Source organism: Oxyura jamaicensis, chromosome 11, assembly GCF_011077185.1.
Source record: "Oxyura jamaicensis isolate SHBP4307 breed ruddy duck chromosome 11, BPBGC_Ojam_1.0, whole genome shotgun sequence".
Lineage (NCBI taxonomy): Eukaryota > Metazoa > Chordata > Aves > Anseriformes > Anatidae > Oxyura > Oxyura jamaicensis.
This window is the reverse complement of record NC_048903.1, coordinates 11,959,267-11,985,186: the sequence shown is the minus strand read 5'-3', so window position 1 is coordinate 11,985,186 and position 25,920 is coordinate 11,959,267. Positions and strand designations below refer to the sequence as shown.

At 42.3% G+C, this 25,920-nt stretch overlaps 2 protein-coding genes and 1 long non-coding RNA gene across 5 annotated transcripts in view; 2 read left to right on the top strand and 1 right to left on the bottom strand.

Moving 5' to 3' along the window:
* Positions 1 to 2,960, top strand: part of CDH5 (cadherin 5) — a 31,411-nt gene extending 28,451 nt beyond the window's left edge. For 2 of the 3 annotated variants that reach the window (XM_035336998.1, XM_035336999.1), the window contains exon 12: positions 303 to 2,960. In XM_035336998.1, the coding sequence (XP_035192889.1) occupies positions 303 to 808 (506 nt within the window). In that variant the 3' untranslated portion in view covers positions 809 to 2,960. The remainder of the gene's footprint in view (positions 1 to 302) is intronic. The other variant, XM_035337000.1, reaches the window with a different exon arrangement.
* Positions 2,961 to 10,947: 7,987 nt separating this feature from the next.
* On the bottom strand, positions 10,948 to 12,795 carry LOC118172824. Its single transcript, XR_004753872.1, has 2 exons — positions 12,744 to 12,795; positions 10,948 to 11,365 (listed from the first exon to the last, which is right to left on the bottom strand). It is a non-coding gene; the product is annotated as an uncharacterized LOC118172824 (long non-coding RNA).
* Positions 12,796 to 21,517: 8,722 nt separating this feature from the next.
* LOC118172467 (protein BEAN1-like) overlaps positions 21,518 to 25,920 on the top strand; it is a 49,470-nt gene continuing 45,067 nt past the window's right edge. The window contains exons 1-2 of the mRNA XM_035336358.1: positions 21,518 to 21,927; positions 22,647 to 22,721. Coding sequence (XP_035192249.1) covers positions 21,897 to 21,927; positions 22,647 to 22,721 — 106 coding nt within the window. The 5' untranslated portion in view covers positions 21,518 to 21,896. The remainder of the gene's footprint in view (positions 21,928 to 22,646; positions 22,722 to 25,920) is intronic.

Below are 25,920 nucleotides of genomic sequence, written 5' to 3'. Positions count from 1 at the left end.
AGCATTTGATGCCTGGCATTAAAAGATTTACCACTTCCAGGCAGTAGCTGTTAGAACCATTCAATGCACTTGTGACACTATACTTTTGCACCTGTGATTCTACCTCAAGAGTCAGTTGTACGATTCCTGCTGAGACATAACTGCTTTGAGAACATACAAATCCTACAATTTAGCAGTATCTGAACCTATTATTTTTAAAATACATATCTAAAAAAATTGGAAAAAGTACACTTCAGGCTATGTTAAATATCTGAAATGCAATTTGTTTTACTTCGTTACTTCTCTGTTTACAATTGCTCAAGTTTTTTTTGCAGTAATCGCCTTGCTAATTCTTCTAAGAAAGAGACACAAGAAGGATTTGAGTGGTCTCGGGAGGAATGTGGCAGAGATTCACGAGCAGCTTGTCACTTACGATGAAGAAGGTGGTGGTGAAATGGATACCACCAGTTATGATGTGTCTGTACTCAACTCTGTGCGCAAGAATGGTATGAAGCCAGAAACAGTGCCCTCTCCATATGCACAGGTCCAAAAACCTCCTGGAAATCCAACTTCTGGTGCTGAAAAAATGGAAATTATGATTGAGGTTAAGAAGGATGAAGCTGACAATGACAGGGATTTGCTGCCATATGACACACTTCACATTTATGGCTATGAAGGTGCTGAGTCCATTGCAGAATCTCTCAGTTCTTTGGAATCAGGCTCCTCAGACTCAGATATTGATTATGACTTTCTAAATGACTGGGGACCCAGGTTTAAAATGTTAGCTGAGCTGTATGGATCAGAACCAAATGAAGATTTTGTGTATTAAGTTCAAACTAGTCATGAATTTTCTCCCTCCCAATACAGATAGATACAAGAGTCTGCCGTGGCCAAAGAAGATTTCACAGTTCTTCACCCAAGCAGTATAGGTTTTCAAACAGACCAGAAAAAAAAATAAAAATGACAGAGGTAGGGATAAAAAGAAATACAAATAATGTATATCCACTCCCCAGCACTGCTATTCTTGCTGACATGTTGTTCTGTCCCTAAAATTGCTGCTCAGGGACTTAGAGTCTTCCAGGACATGACTCTTCTCCATACCCAGATAGATCCTTCTCCTTAAAAAGTGGCTTTGTCTCCAGTGTCTCCTTCATTCCTCTCCTCCTGTACATCAACATGCATTTCATCCATCTGCTGAAACAGAGAGGTTTGGTGGCACTGAGAAGGAATGCTTTGTACAACCTCCTGTATCTCCAGCCTGCTGGTTTGCCTGGCCCTATTGTAACATCTTTATTGATACTCCCCGCGTATGCTTACCCAGCAGAAGAAAGGAGGAACATATGGTTTATCACTTAATATTAGAAATTATTCCATCACTTTCAAAAAGAGGCATGGTTTTTCCTTCTTTCCAATCTATTAATCATTCTTGCTTTATAGTCTTTGACTACATATATGAGTTACTACAGATAAAATTAGACAGGATTTTTAGATGCGCAATCTGGTTTCATCTGTCATTTTTAACAGCCTGATGATGATTTCAGGCACCTTTCTGGAGTGCTAGAATTTCTTCTAGCTAGCAGCAAAATTGTTTTTTCTCTCTGTAAATAGGACCTCAGTGTTACTCAATGGAACATATCCTGCAGGGCAGGAAATGTGGAGATCAGGGGAATGTTAAGACTCCAATACTGTAAATCTCTCTAGATAGCAACATAGGATCTCTCTGGATCTCTAAAAAGGGTGAATAGCTTTTTTATTCAACATTATTAAAGGAATTGTATTATTTCAGGGACAAACAAAGGAAGGGCCTCATTACTGTGAAACTGTTTTGATTTTTTTCTAAGCAGGTACTGTAAAACGGGTATTTTCCACCTAGGAAAATATTGTAGACTTCCAAACCAGAATGCTTCACACCCACACATTTGTCTGCATAGAAGAACCACAAATGTAAGTAAGGTTTTAGAGCTGCAACTAGTAAGTCCCTGGTAAGCATGTGTTCAGTTTCTCGCTTGATCAAGAGCCACACAATGAACAGAATGAAAACTCCCATGCCTGAAGTTACCCAGCCAAAGACATTTTGATAGAAGTGGGTCTCTAGGACAATGGCCAGTCTCTGGCTTCTGGCCATGCAGATTCCTGTTGCCTTCAGCAGGAACAAAACCCTACTAGACACATACTCAGTTTTGCAGAGTCTGTGTTGGAGCTGTATGTATTAGTTTAGCTGATTTATTTAAATTTGGTAGCTAACCACGTAACACTAAATCTTTTTTTTTGTTGTTGTTCTAAACCAGTGTAGTGGAACCTCATGAATTTCCTTTTCAATTATTCATGTACTCTCCCTTCCCCCAGATCATTTATCAGCAGGAAAGAGCAATGCACTGTAATACAGTCCCACATTAGTCCACACTATTATAGCAAGTGGTCTAACACAATACTTAGTAGACACTAATGCATCACTATCAATAGTAGTCATTATCAAATATTTCAGATCACTTAAATTTCCACATACAAACTAAGGGAAAACTAGAATCCTGCCTATCCATCAAATCACCTTTCAATCAGATCCTCTATAAATTCCATTTTGGGATGATAGTCTTGGTTTTATTTTTAATGTGATCATTCTCTTCTGTTTTGCTTAATCCCGTCAACAGTGTATGCTATAGAGGTTCAATGTGTTAGTATATTAGAAAGAATTCTAACTAATAATACTTACAGTTTAAGGTTTTCATCAGTAATTAAGGTATTGACAATCAACAGGTAAAGCTAGTTATGATATTATTTAGTGCGGTAAATAAAGTATTTTGGTAAGCATCATCCAGATAGTATTACCTGTAATCGTTGTTTTTAAGCCTGTTTTATAAAGCTATTTTAAGGAACACTGTATCGATTTCCATTGTATAGAGATGTTTGCACTGGATATTTTCTTTTTGTATTGCTGTACTGTATTTTATTTTTTGACTACATAAAAGGCAATTTCAAGTGTGGATCTTCTGTGCATTGAGTTTCACACAGAAGACAGTAACATGCCATGTATGACAGTGACCCCAACCATAAAACCACTGGTAGCTTCACCGTAAGCAAACTCAGATTAGACACAAATCCACAAAAAGACTTCCTGTAAGAGAAGTTTGCTCCCACTCTTCAGAGTGCTGTCAGTGAAGCTCCTGGGGAAGGAAGAGAAAAGCCCCAGAGGTGCAATCTGCTTTCAGCAGCTGGGCAAGCTGAACCCACTGACGTTGGAAGACCCGTGCCTGCCAGCAGGACAGGATGCTTTCCGTTTCCAAGCAGATGTTTGGTATTTTAGGAGCCAGGCATCTCAGAGATTGTGAGGCACCACATTTACCGAGATCCTGCCCTTCCTTCCCACCAGAAATGCACTCCTTGTGGACGGTGGGAGACTCAGGGCAGAGCCCCTGCCTGCAGGGGGGCCGCACCTGGGCCTTCTGCCTTGGTGGGCTACTGTCGGCGCTGCTGACATCTGACACAACACGACAGCCCTCACATGTGACAGAAAAAATGAAAAATGGCTAGCCCTAAATTTGCAGCTTTTCCTTTCTCTGCTAATGATCACTGCCCCAATACATTCCCAAGATTATTCAAGTGCTTTAGAAAATCCCATTGATTTTCCCCAGATATAGCACTTACAAATTACAAAGCTTGGAATAAAGTAAAAAAGTTCAATTCCTTCACTGCTAATTGCCATAAGCAAACTCCAGATCAAACACACTTTAGCTCAAGTTGTATTAAAAACACAATAGATGTGCTAATTACGTTATAATGAAATGCACTTTTCCAAAGAAGGAGTTTGATTAGACAGCTACTTGCAACTTGTAGCAGTGAGTCTCATAAAGGTTTTCATTATTCATTTAATTAATATGCATTTTAAACTCTTATTCCTAAAAATATATCATAAATTATTATTTTATTACATTCATACTGAGAAGTTCATGCCATTTAATAAAGGTTTTTTACTCCCACCCCATCAGAAAATTTTATGAAACAATGCCTTGTGACTAGAATCCTTGATATATACCAAAGCAGCAATGAAAAGCTGTCTGATTGCTACCAGCTGGCACACCGCCACACTGCCCAACCAAGTCGAGGGAGCTAAGTTCCCTTTACCAAAGCCCATTTCCACGGTTCAGAGAAAAAACAGCCATATTGGGTATTACCTGATTACAGTCCAGTATTACTGAAGCAGCCAGTAAAAATGTAACAGCAAAAAGTGAAAACAAAGATTTGTTTAAAAGAAAAAAAGGGGAAGGGATTGTTTCTGAATCTGTTTTCTTTCTTCAATTAGTGGATTCTTCCCTTTTCTTCTTCCAGCAACATGGGCTTAGAATAGCACCAGAAGGGCTCCTACCAAGCTGCTAATCAGACCGGCTCGGCACAACCACTGTCATCCGGCCAGGCCTAGCAGAGTGAACAAGTAACATAAAGCAATGCTGTTTGTTTTTTTTGCTGCTAATAGATCCACCTAAATACATTTATTTTAAATGCTTTCACTCCTGACACTCCTGTGCATATGTTGTGTACATAGGAATGGCTCTCAGTAGTAGTAAACAGGCAGGTAAACCATCGTATGATAGGATTTAGCCTTCTTTAGCTAGGAGCAATATACTTATTTCCATTATATTTCAGGTGGGGCTAGGACAGAAAAGAAGCGCAACTGTAATTTTTCCTGACCTATTTTGCCTTCTTAGCTTTCTTATTATTTATTATTTTCTTATTGTTCTTATTATACTTCAAGATTGAGGGATTAAAAAAGAAATCCCTCATGGATTTACCTTTGCATATTTCCTGCAGTGGAAGAAACCACCAAGGCAGTATCTCTCCCGTTTAAGGAGCTCCCAGTTTCAATGCAGCGTAAGTCATCAAATCCCACCAGGAACTGAGTATGATCAGATCAAAGCATATGATTTATCCTAAACCCAGTCCATACAAAACGCATGACAGAAAACACCCTTTTGGTCTGCATCAGAAACAGGAAGAGAAAACAAAAACAGCGAAACTCTTTCATGAGCAGTAAAAGCCATGGATTTTTCCTGACCTCTCTCAGCTTCCTGACTTTGTTCCTGCCTGGTCTGAAAGAAAATGGAGGAGCGTTTCCTTCCACTCGCCCCCAGCCAAGGGCTGTCCCACCTGCGTTCCCACAAAACTTAACTTACTGATGCCACACCACACAACCCTCGGCACTTCTTCCATTCCTCGTCTTTCCAGACAGCCCCTCACAGCCCGCAAGGGGCGAGGAGCGCTGTGCGCCCCCGTGAGGCGGCACCCGGCAGCCATGTGCTCGCCGGCGGGGCGGAGGCCAGGGCAGGAGCGGGAGGGAGCGGTACAAGTGTCCTTTCGGAACAGCCTGCCGTTCTCTCTTCTCCCCCTTTCAATTGCAAACCTGCAGAACCTGACGGTGCTGCAAGTCTGAGCGGAAGGCGAAGCGGCACCTTTCTCTGCCGCACATGCTGCGGTCGGCTCGTTCCTCCCCACGGCCACTTGGTGGGGAGGCGCCAGGGCTCTCCTCAGCGAGCTTCACCTCAGCGAGCTTCTCCTCAGGGAGCTCCTCAGCGGCCGCTGTCGCGGCGGAGCCACCGGGGGCCCCGAGGCGTGCAGCCCCGCGGGGTGCCGTGCCCGCCCGCGGCCGCCGGGCGGCGCTCGGCCCCAGCGCTGTGCCCCGGTGTGGCCCGGCCCGGTGAGCAGCAAGTCGCCTCAGCGCTGCCCGCACACGAACCCTCGGGGCTGTGAAGCCCCAAGGGCCACCAAGCCCGGGTTCATGCCGGAAAAGCGGGGATCTCCCGCAGGGCTTGGGGAAGTGAAATAGCTCTGGGAAAGGATGCGTGCTCCAGGTGTCTCCTTCAGCCAAACGACATCCTTCCCTGGCAGCCACACAACTTGGGGCACATTTGCCTGTTTGCCAGGAGCCAAATACTAAATCATACTAGTTTGTCATACAACATTGAAATCCATGCTTGTTTTTGGTGCTAGAGGTGTTGTCTAATCCTACTTCTTCAGAATATCTTTCCTTCCCAACCTGATCAGAATTTTCTCAAGTATTTCCAAATCATTTTTATAGTCAGCACCTCTTAAAGCTGAAATTTGCTGCGAACAAGTGCATTTATGTATGAACACATGCATTATCCACCAGTCGTTATCTGTGTATTAAAAATAAATAAATAAATAAATAAATAAGGCACCGGGAGCCTTTCAGTGACCCACCGCCACCTGCTCCTCTGTGCTCCCACAGAAGTCAGGCACGATGCAGGCCGCAGCCAGGGCTCGGCAGGCAAACCACAGGTCCCACCCTGCCAGGCCTCCTCCTTTAGAGAACCAGAGCACACTTAGTCAATATGCCCAGCTGCTCATAGCTGGGGACTTCTTCCTAAAAACACAGTGGTCCTGGCAGATGGCCGGGCAAAGGGTGACACCACGTCCCCACCCAGGCCACCCCAGCAGCACCTGCAGGCAGTGCTGCTTGCACCACCTACGCCCGCTCAAGTGGCGACATGAGGAAGCTTTGTGCACCTTCCCAGCATCGTAAGCATGAACATCAGTGAAGCTGCCACTGTGGTTTACCATGCCTTGGTGTACAGCAATCAGTGGCTTCCTGGTCAATGAATTCCTTTTTGAACTGGAGGGAGGATGGACAGAGATGATACGAGTATGTAACACAACTGGGGAGACTATGATGCTCTTCTCTGTGTCGCTCAGTGGGCATGAGTCATCCACACAGATATTGAAACTTCCTGAATGTCACTGCTAACCGCTCCACTTTTGGGTGGCTGATGACTTTCCAAATCTGAAGTATTTTGCCACCACAAACATGGTAAGCAAGCAAACATAAGTGCATTGCACTCCTCACAGTACCATGCTTCAGAATGACTTGAGTTCTGCAATTGCAGCCAGGTAAGGATCCAGAGCAGCAAAAACTATCACCTCTGTGTCCAGTGTAGCGCCCACAGGGCTCAGAAACATTATGTGGCCATGCCCAGTCACACTGCCCTCTTGTACTCAACAGCAACGGGTGGCAGAAGCAGAAGGCAAGGCTAGCAGTGATGCAGCTGAAAGCCAACTCTGCAAAGGAGCTGGCACCGAGGAACACCCCTAGAAAGCTGGCAGAGGGCTGGATGCAGGGCAGTCAGAAATACTGGGCAGCAGAGCTATGGCTCGTGCTGACAGATAATCATTGTCTCATTATGCTTATTTGGCAGTGACCACTTGTCACCTCACTGCATAACCACACCTTGTACAGACTCAGATCTGTCTAGCACAAAGAGGAAGACGTACAGACGCTTCCCTGTACCATCGCAAGGGTCCGTTAATATGTCTAAAAGCATTCTGAAGAAGTAACATTCTCTAATGCTTACACATTTCAAGGACAGAAGCTTTAATACTTTTATTTTCTAGCAACTTCTAGGCACAATAAATTTTTGCAGAAGACCTATAATTAAAACGCAGCCCTGTACATATTCCTGGTTCTGCATATGTATGGTATTATTCCTACTGCAGTTAACAGAGAACTTGTAGCCTACAGCATGAGTAGAACATGTATTTCATAGGTCACTGTGAGCAAGAATGATATGTAACACAGAGAATGTGAGGGAAAGTTAGAACAAGATAGCCATGTACAGACCTGGAAATTAAAATTACAATGTTAAGCACTTAAAATAAGTGCCATAGCCACAGAGTATTTATTACATGCAGAAAACACTGTTGAGAATTACAGCACAGACTTTATTTGTATGAGATGCTAAATGTGTGACCAACATACCTCACATGGCTCTGTATGAGGTTTACACTTTATGGGACTTACATAAAGGACTTACACTTAGCCAACATACCTCACATGGCTCTGTATGAGGTTTACACTTTATGGGACTTACATAAAGGACTTACACTTAGCCAGAGGACTCAAGTTTCAGTGCCTTTTCATTCCTTTAATTCTGCCTCTAAGAAACACGTTTATTTAAGCCATTCATACTACTTACACCAGACTTTTATTGCAGCTGCCCAAATTATCCTATTTCAGCCCACAACCAATAATGAAAACTCAGCTTTTTCTTGCATAGCTCTGAGATTAGCTTTTTAAAATGTCTGCCCATCTCTGATGTTTTCAGCGACCAGGTTCAGAGGACCTCTGGTTCAAATCCTTCACAGTACAGGAAAGGACCCATGAAACACACCCCACCTCTAGTTAAAATTCCTTTGATGACAGAAAGCTCATCCCAGGACAGTTCTGAAAACCACAAAGAACAGCCTAACAGTTGAACAAGCTTTCATTTCCATGACAGCAGCTGTTTGGGCTAACGTCCAAGGGATGAGCCTTGGAAGCATTAGCACATAGAATTTAAACTTAAGAGCTGACACTTCAGATGGACCTTAACTGTACTCCATTTAGGTAGAGAACAAAAAATAACTTGCACAACCAAGGTTTTACACTATATGTGTTTATGGAGTGCCTTTGTTTTGATGCTTCTCAAAGGTGCCTAGAATTGCATCACTATAAAAAGGATCCCTTTCTAGTCATCTCTGATGTGACAGCTGTAGCTGTACAAGCTAGGCAGAAGAATCACTGAATTGCCCCTAACACACAGCAACCCAGGCACTGCTTACAGGGTACTCACCTCAAACAGAATTGCTTGCAGCAGGCAATATTAAAGGGATAATGACTCAATACCTTTCTTTCTGGCCTTCAGTAACTACGCTAGGAAAGGAGAGGCCTTCACACACCAGTATTCATATATAGCCAAGTTATGAGCAAATGCTAGTTCAGAATTGCTACCATCTTTAGTTTAAGTCTTTGGACTCACAGCTAGCAAATCTATGGATTAACACTGTACCTTATTTATTAATTGTTGGGGCTCTGTAATACCTATATTAATCCCAAAGGAGATGGGAGAGACCTAGGTTTGGATTCTCCTAACCCTAGGAGACTTTCCAACGCTGAACAGGGAGAGAACGGGACTGGCACAATCACTGCCCTTCTCCAGTAGGAGAGATGAAACAGGAATCTGACTGTCAGTCCCCTGTAATTTTCCTGTACTCAGAATTCTGAGTGCTGCACAACTATTTAATCATGCAGGGATAAGGCTCTTACTGAACACATATGCTGTGATTTCACTAGGCACACATGTTCAGCTGCCCATTTCCCCACAGGCAGGACTGTGTGCACAGAGTCAACGCTGTCCGAAGAGCTCTGGCCCATTTATACCACTCTAAGCACCTCTGATCTGACTGAGGCTCCACCTCTGTGAGAGCCCAGCTTCACACTGTAATCTTTGGACAAAAGTTAAATCACAGCTTGGGGTATTGTGAGCACCAAGTAAAGACTTGAAAGCTGGGTTATAGGACCCTGAAGATACGTTTAGCATAGAAATGCTGGTGGAAGCTTAATTACAGTGACACTACTATAGGCTGCTCTGCTAAGCAAGCTATTTAAGCCCTTTCAATAATGTTTTGCTGTAATGGGAACAGCTCAAGCTGCAATAGCGGTCTGCTATGCAGAAAACATTACAGCAGTTGATCTTATTCTTTCCAATACACTTATTTTAACATTTTTTTCCCTGCTGCACCACCTATCAGATGGCCTTATCTCCAGAGAGCACAATTGCCTTTTCTCTGCCACTTGCAGGTAGTTATGATTTTCAGATTCAGCTTAGAGAAGCTTCACTCAACACAAAATGAGACTTTTTTCACATATTTCATTTATTTGAGGGTTCTCATTGAATGTTGAGCATGAGATCACACTGTACCCAGGTAATCTCTTCTGCTAGGTAATGAAGAGCTGTGGCACCTAACCTACCCAGAAGCCTGGGAAAACTAAATACCCACTAGATATTTCTACAGAAGTAGATGAGAGATTGACGAAGACTGAAGTTTGGGCTACCTAGCCAAGCAGTTTTCCAAGCCCTGACATGAGGCAGTGGGAGGCCAGAAAAGAACGAGAGATATGGCCTCTTAGAACAGAGTTTGGACCTGCTTAGCTTCATTTTTCTTTGTTTTCTCATCATCCCACCTTCCCAAACCAGGAACAGTTCCCTCTATCCTCCCTCCCACACACCTTCTCTCCTCCTTTTCCAAACAAGATCCCTAACCCATCTTCTTGTCATGCCTTTACTCATCCAAATAACTCTCTCACACACTTCCCACCTCTTCACAAACAATACCACGAGGTTCCTATTTAAATTCAATAAATCCCATCTGCCTCACTTTTCTACAATTGTACTTCATTACCTTACCCAGGAAAGAGACCCTTTCTCCAACTGAAGATAAAGCAATCGAGCCTACTGGGAAATCAAGCCTACCCTGTCTATATGAAATTTATAAATGTCAGTCACAGTAGTACCTACTGTGAAAGAACAGGGCACCATGGCACAAATCTATTCTGCAAAGAGCAGATCTATTCAGTGTCAATCAGCTTGGATTGACTCATCTTCAATGGCAAGACATGATCTAAGCCAATTTGTGTACAAACGTTATTATCAATTGTCTGTCATTTATCCTCAGCCTCTAATACCATGTTTAAATATTAAGACGTTTTAAATATTAGGACGTTTTGCTTAATCCCAATTCTAGCCTCCCTAGGATTCTGATTTTTCTTGTGAGTAATCCTCCCTTTCATGTAGCTGCCTAATGATCTGTCAAATAACAGTAAATTATTTGCTCATCTAATTGCTTATTTTTATAAGGCATTCAAAAGCACAGACGATGATTGTAAGCCTGTATTTCTCAAAGGAATAAATAAGGTCAGGTCACCTGAATTATACTTAACCTAGCAAAATACAGTAAAAATACATTATTCACATTACAACTTTCTATTGTCCCGTGTCTTGCATTAAAAACATCATTTTCTTTGCACTAGTAATTAATTCCATTCAATGGCAGGAAGACAATGTTGATAAACTGATTGCTTTGATGGAAAATTCTCAGTTAACCTGGCTTTGCTGTCTTTACATGATAAAACTTGAAACATAGATGTCAGACACACGGATATAATTTTACTGCCGTTTGTGTAAGCTTCTAAACTTGCAGGCAAAGCCACATAAATAACAGCAGTGACATGTCCAGTTTCCCTGGCTTTCCCTATTTCTTGTGCCCATTTCATCCACACAGATTACAAGGGAAGCACCATGCAGTTACCAAATCCAAGTTCATGCACAGCCTGCCTAAGAGCTGCTTCAGGGTAGACAGACTTTGTAAATAAATCTCTTTACAGCAGCACTAATCCCTTTCTATCAATAAAAGGAGAGCTCTTCTTTACTTGCCATCATCTTGGAGCTCCTGCCCCACAGGCTTACATCTGCAGTGATTTAAATGCAGCTGGATATTGGTTTCTAGTAAGTGTAACATCTCCATCAAGTACCTCACAGGAGGCACATCAGCATTCAAGGGGCAACTAAAGGGAAAAGAAAGAGCGAGTGTGTACAAAGTACCCTAAGTGGGTGGGACACATTTTCATTTTGTTGTCAGTTCACATTGTCAGAAACAAAATGATTTTGAAAGTAATAGAAAATCAGTGTAATAACACTGTCCTCAGCATGGCTTTGAAATCCATTTATGGGAGCCCCACCGGTAAAGTACATATATAATTACAACTGAAGCTGTGTTTAGCTTCACACTAAACACCATCATGAGGCAGTGTGTTAAATAATGCATTTCCCCAGTGCTTTTTACTGAATATGTGATCGTTTCATGCATTAAAGTTATTGTTTTGATAATAAATTCTAGTAGCTTCACAACTAATATGCATACACTTTTCAAAGATTTCAGTGGAGCAGAAAGTGTCTGCACCCATGAGAGGCAATCACTTATATGCAAAAATTTCACTGTGTTTCTGTGGTACCCTCCCTACTTCACCTGGGACTTAAATTACTCAACTAGAAGCATTCAGGAAAACAAGGGCCTTAATGCTCCACAAACAATGCAGTCCCAACAACTCTACAACTTGGGAAGGTTTCCCTGTTGGACTCTGGCAAGAACCATTTTGTGGTCCACAGCACGCTTATTTCTCAGGTGGATGCACAAGAGCAAGTAAGCAACAACTACAGTCACTCCACTATCATTGTCACTACAAGGAATGTTAGCTTACCATATTTAAAACATAAACAAGAGCTTCCAATCTTTTTATAGCATGCATCAACTCTCTTCATTCCTTCCTTGTCAGAGACACTCCCTACATACACACTCACAGACATTTTTTCATTTTGACTTAAATGTAAAGCTTCATTACTAAATTTTTTATCAGTGTTTTCCATGCCAGAGGCACATGTGTGTCAGCTGGCATTGGCTTTCATACTGCAGAAATAATAGTAAATCAAGAAAAGACAGCAGTTAAATGGTGATACCAGTTATTTTCTGGGCAGTTATCATGGGGATATCATTGTCAATTTAATAAAACATTTCATAGCAGAGTGGAGATATGTTCCTCTATTCTGAAGTGTGGTCATAGGAAACTTGCTAGACAAAATGACATTACAATCTCTGTATTTATTCTTTCTCTGTTATTAATCTTTGCTGTATTTACAAGACAAGAAATGCATTTTCCTTGCCAGGACAGCAAATACAACTAAAAGTTCAAATTCTGCATGTTCTCTTTCCTTCTTAACCCTGGGGAGTTTATAACCAATTTTGCTGGCTGTACAACGTGCTACAATAATCTCTACAGTGGTTATCTCAAAATCCAGTAGAACAAGTATATAGAATCGTTATTATATACATAATTTTTTTTCCAATGGTAAGGTTTAAAGCTGTTTATTTTTGGTCTTGAGTCTTACCGTTTGTAGTAAACAAAATGTGTTATCTTCATTTTGCCCACAGGCCTCACCTAGAAGACAGATACATAGATGAATTTATTATTTAGAAAGCAGCAAAGTCTAGCACTGTATAAATAACTTATGCTGAACGTAATAGGGTATACACCTGTGAACCAACTAAACTTTATCTTCTGTGCTGTTCATTCACCACATAGTGGCAGTTGCAGCTAAAATACAGCAGATGGCACAGAAAACACTACTAGCTGACAGATTACTGTGGTAGGTTTTCCTTGAACACAGACACAAAAATGTTATAAGCTAAACCTTCAACAGGAGTTTAACCCAGACTTTTGCATTATCCATAGCGAGCATCTATACAGAAAAATAATCAACGGACAATAAATGCGTAGATGAAAACACTCAACTTTTGGGACCTAAGTTGGTAGAACACAGCAATTCTTGGTGCATCACTGTAAAAGCAATTCCTTGGGTGGTATCAATCATCCAAGTCCCCCTGAATAAGCAAGACTTGACATTCCTGACAAATTCCAAAGCCTGAAAAATTGTGTTATTTTTTTTTAGAGTGGCTTTCAGACTCATTTGCAGTGTATCCTGCAGTACCTGGAAGCAGAAGGCAGCACCAGTTGAGTCCCTTTCAACGATGATTTGAGAGAAAGTGACTTACTCTCAGAAATAACAAAATGGGTCTCAAGTGTTTTTTGCACAGGTGGGTTCTAGATTAACCTTGGAAATTAGCAGTTCATACTACGATTGTTTTCGGTTTTGTTCCCACATTCTGCAGCCGAGATAATCAGCAGTGGAAAAGACGACAATGCTGGCTGGGGAGAGCACCCACACTTCCCTGCAGAGCAGGACAGGCAGGGAGCAAGGAAAGAGGCAGCAGAAGGAAGGGCAAAAGCTGGGCGCTGTAAAGGCACTCAGTGGGGCAGGCAAAGGTATAGCTGCAACACCGCTAGCCAGGGACCGGCTCTGCTGCGAGCTCCTGCTGGGCCCTGCGCCTGGCAGAGCATCCAGACACAGTGCCAGAGGAGGCCAGGGGGAGAGAAGACAGATGGGGCAGAATTTCTTCACCTATTCAGAAGAGATCTAGGTAAGGCACTGGCACCAAAGTCGTGGTACTGAACAGAAATGCCTAATGCTGACCACAACTTTCAATGATCAGAATAAATTATTCAGAATGTCCCGTTGTGGGCCAGACAGTCCCCTTGTGGCAGAGACACAACTCAGGTGTGTGTCTGTACCACTTCATTTTTTCTACTGCACTTTTGATAGAAGTCAATTGTCCTTTTAAGTGCTAAGGAGCACGGAACTGTCCTCTGACTTGTGATTACAAGTCACTGTCCTTCGTGATTACAAGTCAGTAACTCAAGCAGCCTGTGGCTTCCTTTCCCTTCAATTCCTTTCTGTTTCTGCACTGAAATTTAATCATAATTTCCTTCCTCAAATATAAGCCAGTTATAGTGGCTTTTGCTCACCTATACCCTAGAGCAGTCACTCACCATTGCTTCTTTATAATTTTAACCTCAATTTTGAGAATATCTTGTTTTATCAAAAGGACACACAAAGGCTGACTAGAAATTGATGCAGCTGATCTCTTAAATGTGGTCTCACTCACCAGCCCTTCAAGTGCTGCAGAGCAACCCACTTCATCTGAGTTCTTTTTGATATTGTTTTACTAGTTTGTGTCACACTGTTGTTTGCTCTTTCCACTGCATTAAACACCAAGCCAAAGCTGTCAGAGACAAAGTTTTATCTGCTCTTAAACCCCAGTACAATCTTTTTGTGCTGTATAACCCTCAGGGTCCATTTCTTTTTCTTGGCTTTGCTGTTTTGTCCCCAAGCCTGCCTTACATTTCCTACAGATAAATTGCACAAGCCACTTAGCTGCCCTGGCTTCCCACCTCTCCCACCCATTTATCACTGGGCTTCTCTATGCCAGCAAGTGAACTTCTCTGTTCTTGAGGTTTTAAATTAATTGCCTCTTTGCTTATCCTACTGCATATTTTTTTCCACAGGCAAGACCTATTAAACCAGTGAGTATGTTACATTCCTATTTTAACTGCGAATAGTTTATAAAAATATGTCTCACTCTAAGTGGTGCCAATCTCTCAGGATATGGGGGGAAGCTCACCTGGAGGCTGCTGACAGATTTTTCTTAAACCACTTTCATGCAAGATCTGGCTGCATTGTAATCATCCCCCATGCAAGTTCTTTTCTCTCACTCATTTCTGCTTCTCACAGCAATTCCTCTCTGGCACGAGCCTCACCACTGCCTAAGACTGAGCACCGAGCACTACTTCCAGGGCCTTATTTTACCCTCATCTTGCATGCACGTCAGCAAAACCCAGGCTGAGTTGCACGAGGGCTTCATGAGCTGGAGGGTTATGTCCCCAAGCATTTGATTGCCAGTCTCCATCTCTTCCCTTACTATTATAAAAAACGTTCACAGTTCCAGTGAGGAACTTTGCACTGTTACATATTTATAAATGTTTTACTGTCTCTCAGAGAGCCTATAGATTCAGAAAGGCTTCATAAACAGAGTAGTAATAAAATCTGGAGATATTGGTTTGTGTATTTATTGTAAGACACAGAAGACAATGAATTATAAGGTTTGTACTTCACCAAGGTGCATTAAATATTTCTTGTTAGTACACAACAGCTTCAGAAAGATAAATTCCATTTTGAATACATGTTTTGTTTGCAGCCATACTGACTTTTTCTCATTTGTACTTCTTTCAGCTTAGGTTAACATATGCATTGCTAGATTTCAAAGCCTGTGTACACCAGAAGTCCTGTAGGGCCGGCCTTCTTCCCAAGAGCTCTCTATCAAAGGCCTTTACAAAAAAGATTGCTGATAGCAAAAGACAAATGCTTTACTTTAGGGTCTACCTGTAAAAAACAGGAAATAAGTCACAAAACCCCTAACCTCCACAATGGTTACACTGACCAACAATCTCTGAAGTAGTAAAGAAACCAATTTGCTGGATGAAGCTTCCTTTCACTTCACTATTCTCTTTCCCTGTGACATTTGGCACACACAGGTGGGGGGGCCCTGTGCTGCAGCAGAGTCCCCAAGCCTGCCTTACACTTCTCTGTGTCATTTTTCTGTGTTGCCCCAGAGATCACAGAAACCTGGCCTCCAAAGGCCACCGCTGCTTCACAGGACCCCAGGTGGAGCTGCTGACCCCAGAGCTGGACCTGCAGCACGGCTTGGGGCGTATCTGCTAGAGCAAACCTACAGCGCCCGAGGGCTCTGGTGATGTTCTTACACGAGGCTTGCTGTTATCACTGGTGGCAGGGGGGTGCCTAACCCTACATGCTGTGTATGGCATAGTTCAGTAGTTCTTTATAGATATTTGTGTGTATTTATATTTATGTATCTCCAGGGATACATGTTAATATTCGTTAGCAATCCGCTGGCTATCTTTAATTCAAAAAATACAATTAGAATCTATGATAAATTCATGCAAGGACTAATGGAAATAAACAGAGAATCTGCCTTCATTCACTGTCAGATGCTTTAAGGTCCTTGAAAGGTCAACACAAAATAAATTGCATAATTAACTGTAAATTTAATTAAGGAGTCACAGAATGAAAGGGAAAAGAACACAGAGATCAAATTTTCCATTTTACATCCTTAAACATTACCTCAGCTGGCATCAAGAAGACTGAAAACACAGGCAGACACATAAGGGAAATGTTATAGACTTTTCAATAACAATCTTGGACCAAATTATTTCCTAGTGCATACACACATACTTTAAAAATATCTACATACACAAGGCAGACAGCAAAATTTACCATCCTCCTCAAAAGTCTGCGAGCAGGTGAATAAATAAGAGACTCAACCTGGCCCCATTCCAATGCCTGAGACCACCTTTTGTTCCACAGAAAAAGACAATTGGTAGCTCTAAAAATCAGAAAAATAGCCTCTGAGAATTTGGACATGTCATAAAATTCCCAGAGACCACTTTCTTGACATAGCAACTACAGAAACAGAATGAAGAGTCTCTCCATTCTAGCTCTCATTTCATTAGATGGCATGTAAAAGAAGATGACTTCTGCCTTTGGGTCTCGGCACTACACTAAAATATTTTTTATTTATATGTTTCATCTGTATTAGCAATTTAAAATGATTTTTCCTCTTGACAGATTTTATGCCTAAAAAACTATATCACTTGATTCAAACCTCTAGAAAATATTTTAAATATAAATTTACCTGTCCTACAAATGCTAACTGAAAAATGTGATATAGAACTTTATATGATATATTTAAAATTCCATCCTTTTCATTAGAATAGCTTTTGGCACAGAAGAAGCTCTTTTGTTAGTAATTCTACAGTTATGTCCAAACCCAGAAAACCTTTAGTATCTTGCTGGTAATTCATTTCAGCTTAATCATATTCAAATCCATTGCCTGAAAATTGCCAATCTGAAAATTATAAACTATTTTCACCCTAAGATTTCTTAGAAGTATGATTTAGTGAATATTAAATAACTTGAAAATCTAACTACCCACCCTAACCCTACAGGAATTCCATTCACAACAGATCTCAAAACATCACTGATTTCATTGGTTCTCATTACCCCTCCCTGAAATACAGCATTAAGAGGGGGGAAAAAAATCAAAATGAAGAAAGTAAAATGGGGGTACTGACACACGAAATCCATAAGTATCGCATGCCCTGGCCTGAATAAAGGGAAGGACACAGCAGTTGTGCTAATCCAAGCTATGATATGCACGTAATATCTCAGACTCTTCCATTAAAAATAAAATCCTTGCCCCCATGAGGTTAATCCTACTCACTGTACTAATGCAAGGAGATCCACAGGCAGTGAAACAATTTATTGTATATGGCAAATAGGAGTTGCCTTGAACCTGAAATCAGTCAGAACTGCTCCTCTTCCATTGAAGGTCAGTGGCAAGTGTCCTACCTCAACCTTACAACCAACCATAAACACTGCAACATCATCATGTATAACACATACTACTTATAGACACTATACTGAAATTCAAGAGAGTCTTTACTTCCAGGAAAGAGCTCAGCATGGAACACTACAAAACAGACAATTCTGATTAGGTATCAGGAAAACAAATTCATTACAAGCATAGTTATCACTGGCCCAGAGAGATCAGTCTTCCACCCCAGCAATATCCCCAGCTCAGCTGGACAAGGCTCTGGCCAGCCTCCTCGACGCAGCTGTGCGTTAGTCAGAAGATGAACCAGGCCACCCCCAGAGGCCCCTTCCAACCTTCCCTGTTCCATGGGATCAGCGGGAAGGAGCTCACCTTGTATCATGTGGGCAGGGACAGCAAAAAATATGGAGTGCACAAATTTATGCCTACACAGATCATATTTGTACTGCTGCTCTTTCCTATAATGAAAAATTATGTTAAAAGTCTCTGAAAAGCAATTTCAATTTTTTTTTGCTGTTTTTCAAAAAAATATATATATTTGAAAATAAAAAATAGGTATCAACTCTCCATGCCAAAACAATTGCCTTCCTTCGTGGCTTAAGAACATTTTTAGAGGCAGAATGAACATTTATTTTTTCAAAAGAGTAATTTGAAAAAAATTTCCATCAAAAGATTCTTTTTCTTCTCATTACATTTCAGAACAGTGCAAGCAGTGAAAGCATGAGATGCTTCCTGTCAAACCCTAATCCCTCTTTCCTGCCCTCTTGTTTTCAGCAGCAAGCATTTGTGCAACCTCATGCACCCGGTGGTGGAAACTCCCAGCAGGGCACTGCCTTGGCCCAGGGCCCGTTACGGTCAGCCTGGCCAGAAGGGCCAGACGCAGGGAATGCCCGGTGCTGCTGCCTCACGCAGGTGCAGGGCTGGCGGAGCTGGCCTTGGACCTGGCCAAGTAGCAGGAAGGCAGCTATTTCCACAGCCATTTGGCAATGAGACCTCTTCAGCAGCTACCACTGATGACCTCTCACTGCCACTACATCAGTGCTATCACCACTGACAAGGCACAAAACTTTGCACACCAAGAAGACTGTCCTGCTCCCGCAAACTGAGATTCATCTGTTTTGCTCGTCCTGAGGCATTATATCCAAGAGTAATTATATAACCCAACTGACATTTATTTCATTACCACCTTTTCCATTAAAAAAATAATGTGATGAACAGTATCCCCCAAAGTCTTGTTACTAACACATTAAAATTTTCAGTCAAAAAGAGATCTCATTTAACAGCAAGATATATTTTGCCTTACAGAAATCGGCTGTCACAAAAATGTCCACGCGGGCAGCGCAGCAGCCACCACACTTAAGCATCAGTTCAGCACTGACCTCCACGAACCTGAAATGAAGCCACAGGAGATGGTAAGTAGAGCTGAGGAGGTCTGCCACTTCAGCAGACTCTACTAAACTGTACAGTTTTATAATGAAGTCCCTGGATCAAGGAAAACGTAAAATCATCCAAGAATGAAATTATCTTCCTTCAGCAAGGGCTTCCAACACTGATTGCCTGTTATTAGTAAAAGCGGAAACACCCACTGAGTGAGGATGGCAGCTTCTTATGCTGCTGACTATAACAAATGCTATCCCAAGCCTTATGGAAGTGTACCTGAGCTCCTCGTCCAGCACATTCCTTATTTTGAAAGGCTGGGGAAAATCTTTCTCAACAAAGTGACAGAACTCAGACTGGGCACACAGGCTGTAAATTACCAAAGAGAGATGCTGCCTTGGTGCTCCTTGTTTTGCGATGTTATGAGAAATACAAGCCAATTAAAATATAAACAGATATAAGCAGCAGAAATTTTTGAGTATTTTTTGGCCCAGCCCTCCCAAATACAGCGTATAAACAGACTTCTGTGTAATAAATCATTTATTTGCAGGAAAAAATCTCTAATGCAAATCTATTTTACCAAGACAGAAAAACAGATGCAATTAAAAAAAAAATAAATAACAATGTAAATAATCCTACACTATCTCCCTGACACGTTACTGTTGAGGGACTACACTAAGTGTGCAAATGAGACTCTAGCCTGTATTCACCACAACAAGCAGGTTTTGTTCTGGTGCACAACTTAACCAGAAGAAAAGGAACCCCCACAATCTGAAATACATGTGGAATAAAAGGGTAAAAAAACTGTCCCATCTCTATACACGTTTAACACAGATCTGGAAATGAGTGGGGTGAGAAAAAGCTGGAAACATTTAATGTAGGTTCAAGATGAGTGTGCTGAGCACTGACAAGTACCAAGAAAGTCAGTGTTAACTGTGGTTGTGCTTCTATAAGGCTGTGCTGGATCGTACCTGGCACGTTGTACCATCCAACCTAGAAACAAATGTTCTCTGTCTCTAAAGCCATCCCAACTTCTCTGGAGATAAAGATTCCTCTGGACAAGACTGTCACAGGGAAGAGCCTAAAAAGGGCTTAGATAGGATTTTTTTTTTTTTTTTTTTTCCAGAATTGCCAAATGTGAAGCTGCTTACCATGAATTCAAGGTTAGGTAACAAGGTCTCTATATTTTCAACAGTTTCTCAGCTTTTTTAATTAAGTGTAGGTTTTGCAGTCACAAATAAGACTCTTAGTCTGTTTGAATTAAAGTTAATACTATGGCTACTGTGGATACTATGGCTAAATGTAAGGCACCATTTGGGAAAGATGCCATCACCAAAATTTGCAGAAGCACTAGATATTAGAAATTTTGAAATTTAAATTGGAGAAAGTATTTTAATATTGTTAAGTACAGTCTTGCATATATACTTGACCCTTCACGTGTGAATTCAAAAAGCCTGCACACAGAAACCCAGCTTTTCCGATGGTGTGAAGGTGAGAATTTCGATATGCCTAACTAGATGACGAAAGGCCCTAAAATCAAGTCATATGGTTTACATTTATTGAAGTGGTAGAAAAGTCTTTCATGGAGTCAAATATTTTGAAGGGTTGAAGAAATTAATCAAGAGGTAATTTTTGCAGAAGAATTTTTAAGGGGAATTTTAGCATAGAAATTGGTTAATTAAGAATCGAGTTCCTGTAATTTTGGCAAAAAGCACAAGTACTGATGAGCCATAATGAAATCTACTTGCAAATTTCCAGGAAACTTTTCAACTGCCTGACACACACTTCATGCTTGCCTGGATTAAAAAGAAAAAGAAAAAATAAGTGATCAATGACAGCAGCACACATCTGACAGGAAGACCTGAGAGTTCACACGCATTTTATCAACCCCAAACTTCATTCCAACTCTGCAACCATCAGTACTGAACCAAGGTGAAATTAAACAGCCTGGGTATTGTTGGCAAAGGTGTTCCTTTGTGAGGGAAGTTGCTCACAGGCCTGCAAACAAGAAGTGAAGGAGCTGCCTGCACGAGCAGTGCGGGGGGAAGCACCCCGCAAGCCGGCTTCTCCAAGCGCCAGCAGGGCCAAGAGGCGTGCACAAGGAATTGCCACTATAAGTTGGTTCCTAAAAAATCCAAGCTGCTAATAAAAGGACATGCCAAAAAGGCTGCATTTCTCGCATGCTTTGCCTAAGCAGCTGATAACATGTTTTTTCTTTTATTTTTTGTACCTAAATGGCTTATGATGAAAGTTCATACACAGTGGTCCCTGTTTCCTCTGGCTCCAGCACCAGGGCGTTTATCACTTGTGATGGGAAACATTTCCAACATCCTCAGTAAAAACGTGCCGCCCTAGTGCAGCCGGGTTCCAGCTGTGCCTTGTACTAAATCCTCCTGGATCCCCACCGAGCCCCAACTGCTTCCCCCGCAGCGCCGGGTAATCCCGGCCGTGCCCTCCTTTCCCTCCCTCCCTCCCTCCCTCGCAGCCGCAGCTCCTGAGGAGCCGGCACCCGCCTCCAGCTCGGAGCCCGAGCCCCTGCAGCGCTCCCCTTCCCCAGAGCCGGCACCAGGGCGGGGAACGGACCGGGAGCCCCCCTAGGCCGCGGCCGGCCCTCGGGGATGCGCAGCCCGGAGCCCCCCTCCCCGCGGCCTGCCCCGGGGGCGCCCCTCCTCTCCCCCCGGCGGCGGCGGCGGGCAGGGCCGGCCAGGGGGGGCCGCGGCGGCCGGCCCCAGCGGGGCGGAGGTCGGCCGCCTCCACACGCCCCCCGTCCAGCAGCCGGCGGCGGCTGAGGGAGGAGGAGGAGGCGGCGGCCGCGCCCGCCTCGCCTCCCGCCCGCCGGGGAGCCGCGGCTGAGGCGCATGGAGACAGCGGCCGGCGCCGCGGGCTGGGGTAAGGCGCGCTGAGGCGGCGGAGCTGCGTCCCCGCAGGGCTGTGTCCCCGCGGGGCTCTGTCCCGACAGGGCTCTGTCCCAACAGGGATGTGTCCCGGGGCGTGGGGCGCGATCCCGCGGCAGCTGGGGGCCCCCCGGTGCTCTCCGTGCCGAAGGGCTGCGTGTCGGGCAGGGCGGGCTGGGGGGAGCCCTGCAGCTCAGCCGGGGGCTGACAGGAAAAGCCGAACCCGTCGTGATTTTGGGGATCTCAGAAGAAAGCCCTGAGGTGCAAGTGGTAAATACTGAGGCTCGGTGCACAGGGCGGTGTGTGTACCGAAGAGGTGTGCTCCTGCCCCACGCAGCCCAGGAGCGCTGGAATTGGGAACCAGTCCCTCCGTGTTACTGGGCGCCTGCCCAACTGGGGACGACCTCACAGCGATAATTACCATATTTACATAACACGTTGTTGTTTGTACGTGGGCTTCTGAACCCAGAGGCATTAAAGTCATGTAGCATATCATTTCCTGAACGGGAGGGATTCCTGGAAGTATGAAGCAACGACTTGTTTATTTATTTTTACCCCACTCAAGCTACATCTGTGCACATATTCGGTCAGAAACATGTAACGCTGCCGTAGAGAACGGGAGCCTGTTAACCACACAGTGTGTCTTCATCTGACATCTGGTCCCGAAACAAAACCAAACTGCTACTAAGGACCTTTTTTTTGTTCCCTCCTTAGTTCTTTTCTTCCATCTTCCTCTCATCTCTGGAAGCTCCATCCGTATTGGAATAGGCAGCAATTATTCCAATCTCTGTAAGTAGTCTCTCTTTTTTTTTTTTTAACTGCATTAATGGCATGCCTTGCAGTCATGTACAGCTGTAGGAATATTGTATTTAAAGTCCTCTAGCAGATAAACATCAATCCATTAAAAAGGAAATAGCTTCCTGACTAAGAAAACAAGTTAACTGAAACTGACTCGAGCTTGTGATCTTTGTACAGGCAAAACTCACAGAAATGAGTGAAAGAATTGCCTGAAATAGAGGACAACTTGTACAACTCAGTCGGTCCCAGGCACAAGTACTTCACTATTTCTTTATCAAAAAAAAAAAAAAAAAAAAAAAAAAAAAAAAAAAGCTTCCTCCTCAACATTTTCTCCCACAAGAAATTAGCACATAGCTGCTGAAACTGATCGACAAATTGAGCACACTGACATCAGTCAAAATTTATGTCATTTTGGCACTCACTACTGAAACAAATGTGGCTAAAAATTACTTCCACTCCCCGAAATACAACATAACTCCTGACATTTGACTTCCTTCCATTCTCCTCTTTATGACTGACTTTTGTAGTTATTATATGAAAGTTTTTTGAAAGGGAAATATGACATTTTAAGAGCCAACTCTGCCTATGTCACTGGCTGTATTTCAGTAGAAAACCACGTGTATGCAAGGAATCACATTAGCACATCCAACCTCTTTGATAAAAGAATGCATAATGATAAAATACCTAACAAAAATTAAACTACCAGGGTATCTCAGAGCAAGTGCTGCATCTCAACAAAAGTCATACTGAAATGTTGTAACTAGATTATGTCTTCTGTAACAAAACTTTCAAGCTAAGATGTCCTTCATGGGTGAGAAATAATAAGAATAAAACCTGAAGTTTACAGAAACAACAGGCAAAAAAATCTCACATTGACTTTGGAATATACATAAAGCATGACAGAGTCAGGTAGCTGTTATCTTCATAGACTAGAAAAACTACCAAGATGAGTGTTTGCTGCATGCCCTACGAACTTGGCGGAACTATTCATATCGTCATGATCAGCATCTGTCAGCACTAGGTATTTGCAGGCTCTAACCCTAAGAGGCTCTATGGCAACTAAGAGCAGAGTTTGATCAGTAAAGATGGTTACAGTGCAAAACCAAGTAAATGCAAACTGATTTTCTTCAGATAGTCTGGTAATCCCTTAAATTCCTAAATAAAACCATGCAAAAGTTGGGCTTGGATAAGTACAAAACTAGTAGCTGCTGATTACAACAGTTCATCCTCTGTCTACCTAATATATGACCAACTAGCATCACCTAAATCATAAAAAATACAAAATAACACAGAAATGACAGGGAATTGTAAAAGCTAACATTACTATAGGCACATGTAGCAGTCTATACATTTATTAAAGAATTTCCTGTAGATATGGCAAAAAACTAAAATGTGCTTGCTTATGTTGTTACAGGTTATTATTACAAAATACTGTTTCAATTATTTCTCAAGCGAACTGTTATTTTAATATTACGCACACAATGACATTCCATAGCACTTCATTGCATATGAAGTCATTATGTGCTTAGTTTGGGAATTCAGAGCAGAATAATACATTTTCCTATCCGTTCTTTGCTTTTGTGTTCTTTGACCCTTCCCTACCACTGCCCCTCCCGGAGAGACCACTTCTTCACAGCAAGACAATTTAGGATTGCATTAACGTTATGTTAGAGGAGCTTTGTAATGCAGCTGTTGCAGCAAACATAGTTCAAAGTAGTCCAAGTATTGCCTTAATTTTCAAATGGGTGCCTACCTCTCTTCAAAATTAAGTGTTCATAAGGCAGCATTTTCTTTTTAATTGCATCTTAACTGAGTTCAGTTCAGGTAGGCCCAATGTTCTGGCCTTCTGTGTGTTTAATTACTGTAATGCTCAGACTGTGAAATGTTAAATTATCTATTATATCTAATGAGTTAACACAATAACAGGTTGGTGTTAGCCAAAAAAAGAAACCCCACAAAATGTGGCTTGTGCATTTACTGCAAACACAGAAAGTCTCCTGTTACATATGAATTCATGTATGCCCAGTACTAGACCCATCTACTCTCCAAACACTGAATTTCCTACGTAAATGGAAAGGCCCAGGAGCATGACTGCAACTCTTCTCATGCCAGGTGTCCGCTGTGCCTTGAGAACACTGCATCCCGTACAGGACAAAGAGGTGAAGTCACCCAAGCCCAGTCCAGGCAAGCTAACACTCAGGAATGGAGCTGTGTGATTTCAACCACACAGTACCAAGCCACGTGCAGAATGTCAATGTGTGTTGGAAATTTCTGATTAGAAATAAAAGTTGCAATTAGTTTTGTTGCTTTACCTATTTCTGAGGAAAAAAAAAAATATATTTTCTAGCTTTTGGTCAGAAAATTGTTTTAGTAAGTAGTAAGTCTAAATTCTCTCTCAAAAATGTTGATGTTATGAGTATTAATCATTATCAATCAGCACTCATGAACCACAGCCACTGTGTAATACATGAATGGAGGGGCCCAGAACTGTCAGAGTAGTGGAACAGCAGAAAAATATTTGTAACTAAATTGCCTTCCCTTCTTGCATGCTTCTTCCTCGGGAGGTCTTTGATTCACCTCTGAAGAAATGTGTTTCAAACATAGAAAAAAAAAGACTATTTTTCAGTCAATTACACAGATAGCCAATACTTACCAGTTATTTTAAGAACACAGCTATTTTACAACTGTCAAGTGACCGTATAGTTTTGAATTTAAATATTAGTATGTCTCAATGATAACCATATTGAACCATAATGTTTCAGCTGTTACATCTAAGAGTATAAGGAATGTCCAGAGATATGTAAAATGTTCATTTTGGCACAAAAATGAGGAAAAACAGAAGTACAAAATATGCAGACCGTTTAAAATTCAGCCTTAAGACTCCTGTGTTCTAACCTTTGCTGATGTTAAACAGTGTTATCTCACAAAATCAAGAAGGAACAAGAGTTCACACTGCGGCTTTCTGTATGAAAGCACACCCAGCCAGGCACAGGGACAAACTCACGTTAAGAAAACGGTGTAGCAAATTCTTATCCTACAACCAGTAGGCCCCAGACCAGACCCTTTGGCTGCTGTCGCTCACATTCAGCTCCCACAGCTGGCTCCCAGCTGCGTGTCGCTGACTCCAGCGCTGCTAGCTGTGCTTGGACACCCCAGGAAGACGGTGGAAAGTTGAGCAAACTTAGAACCC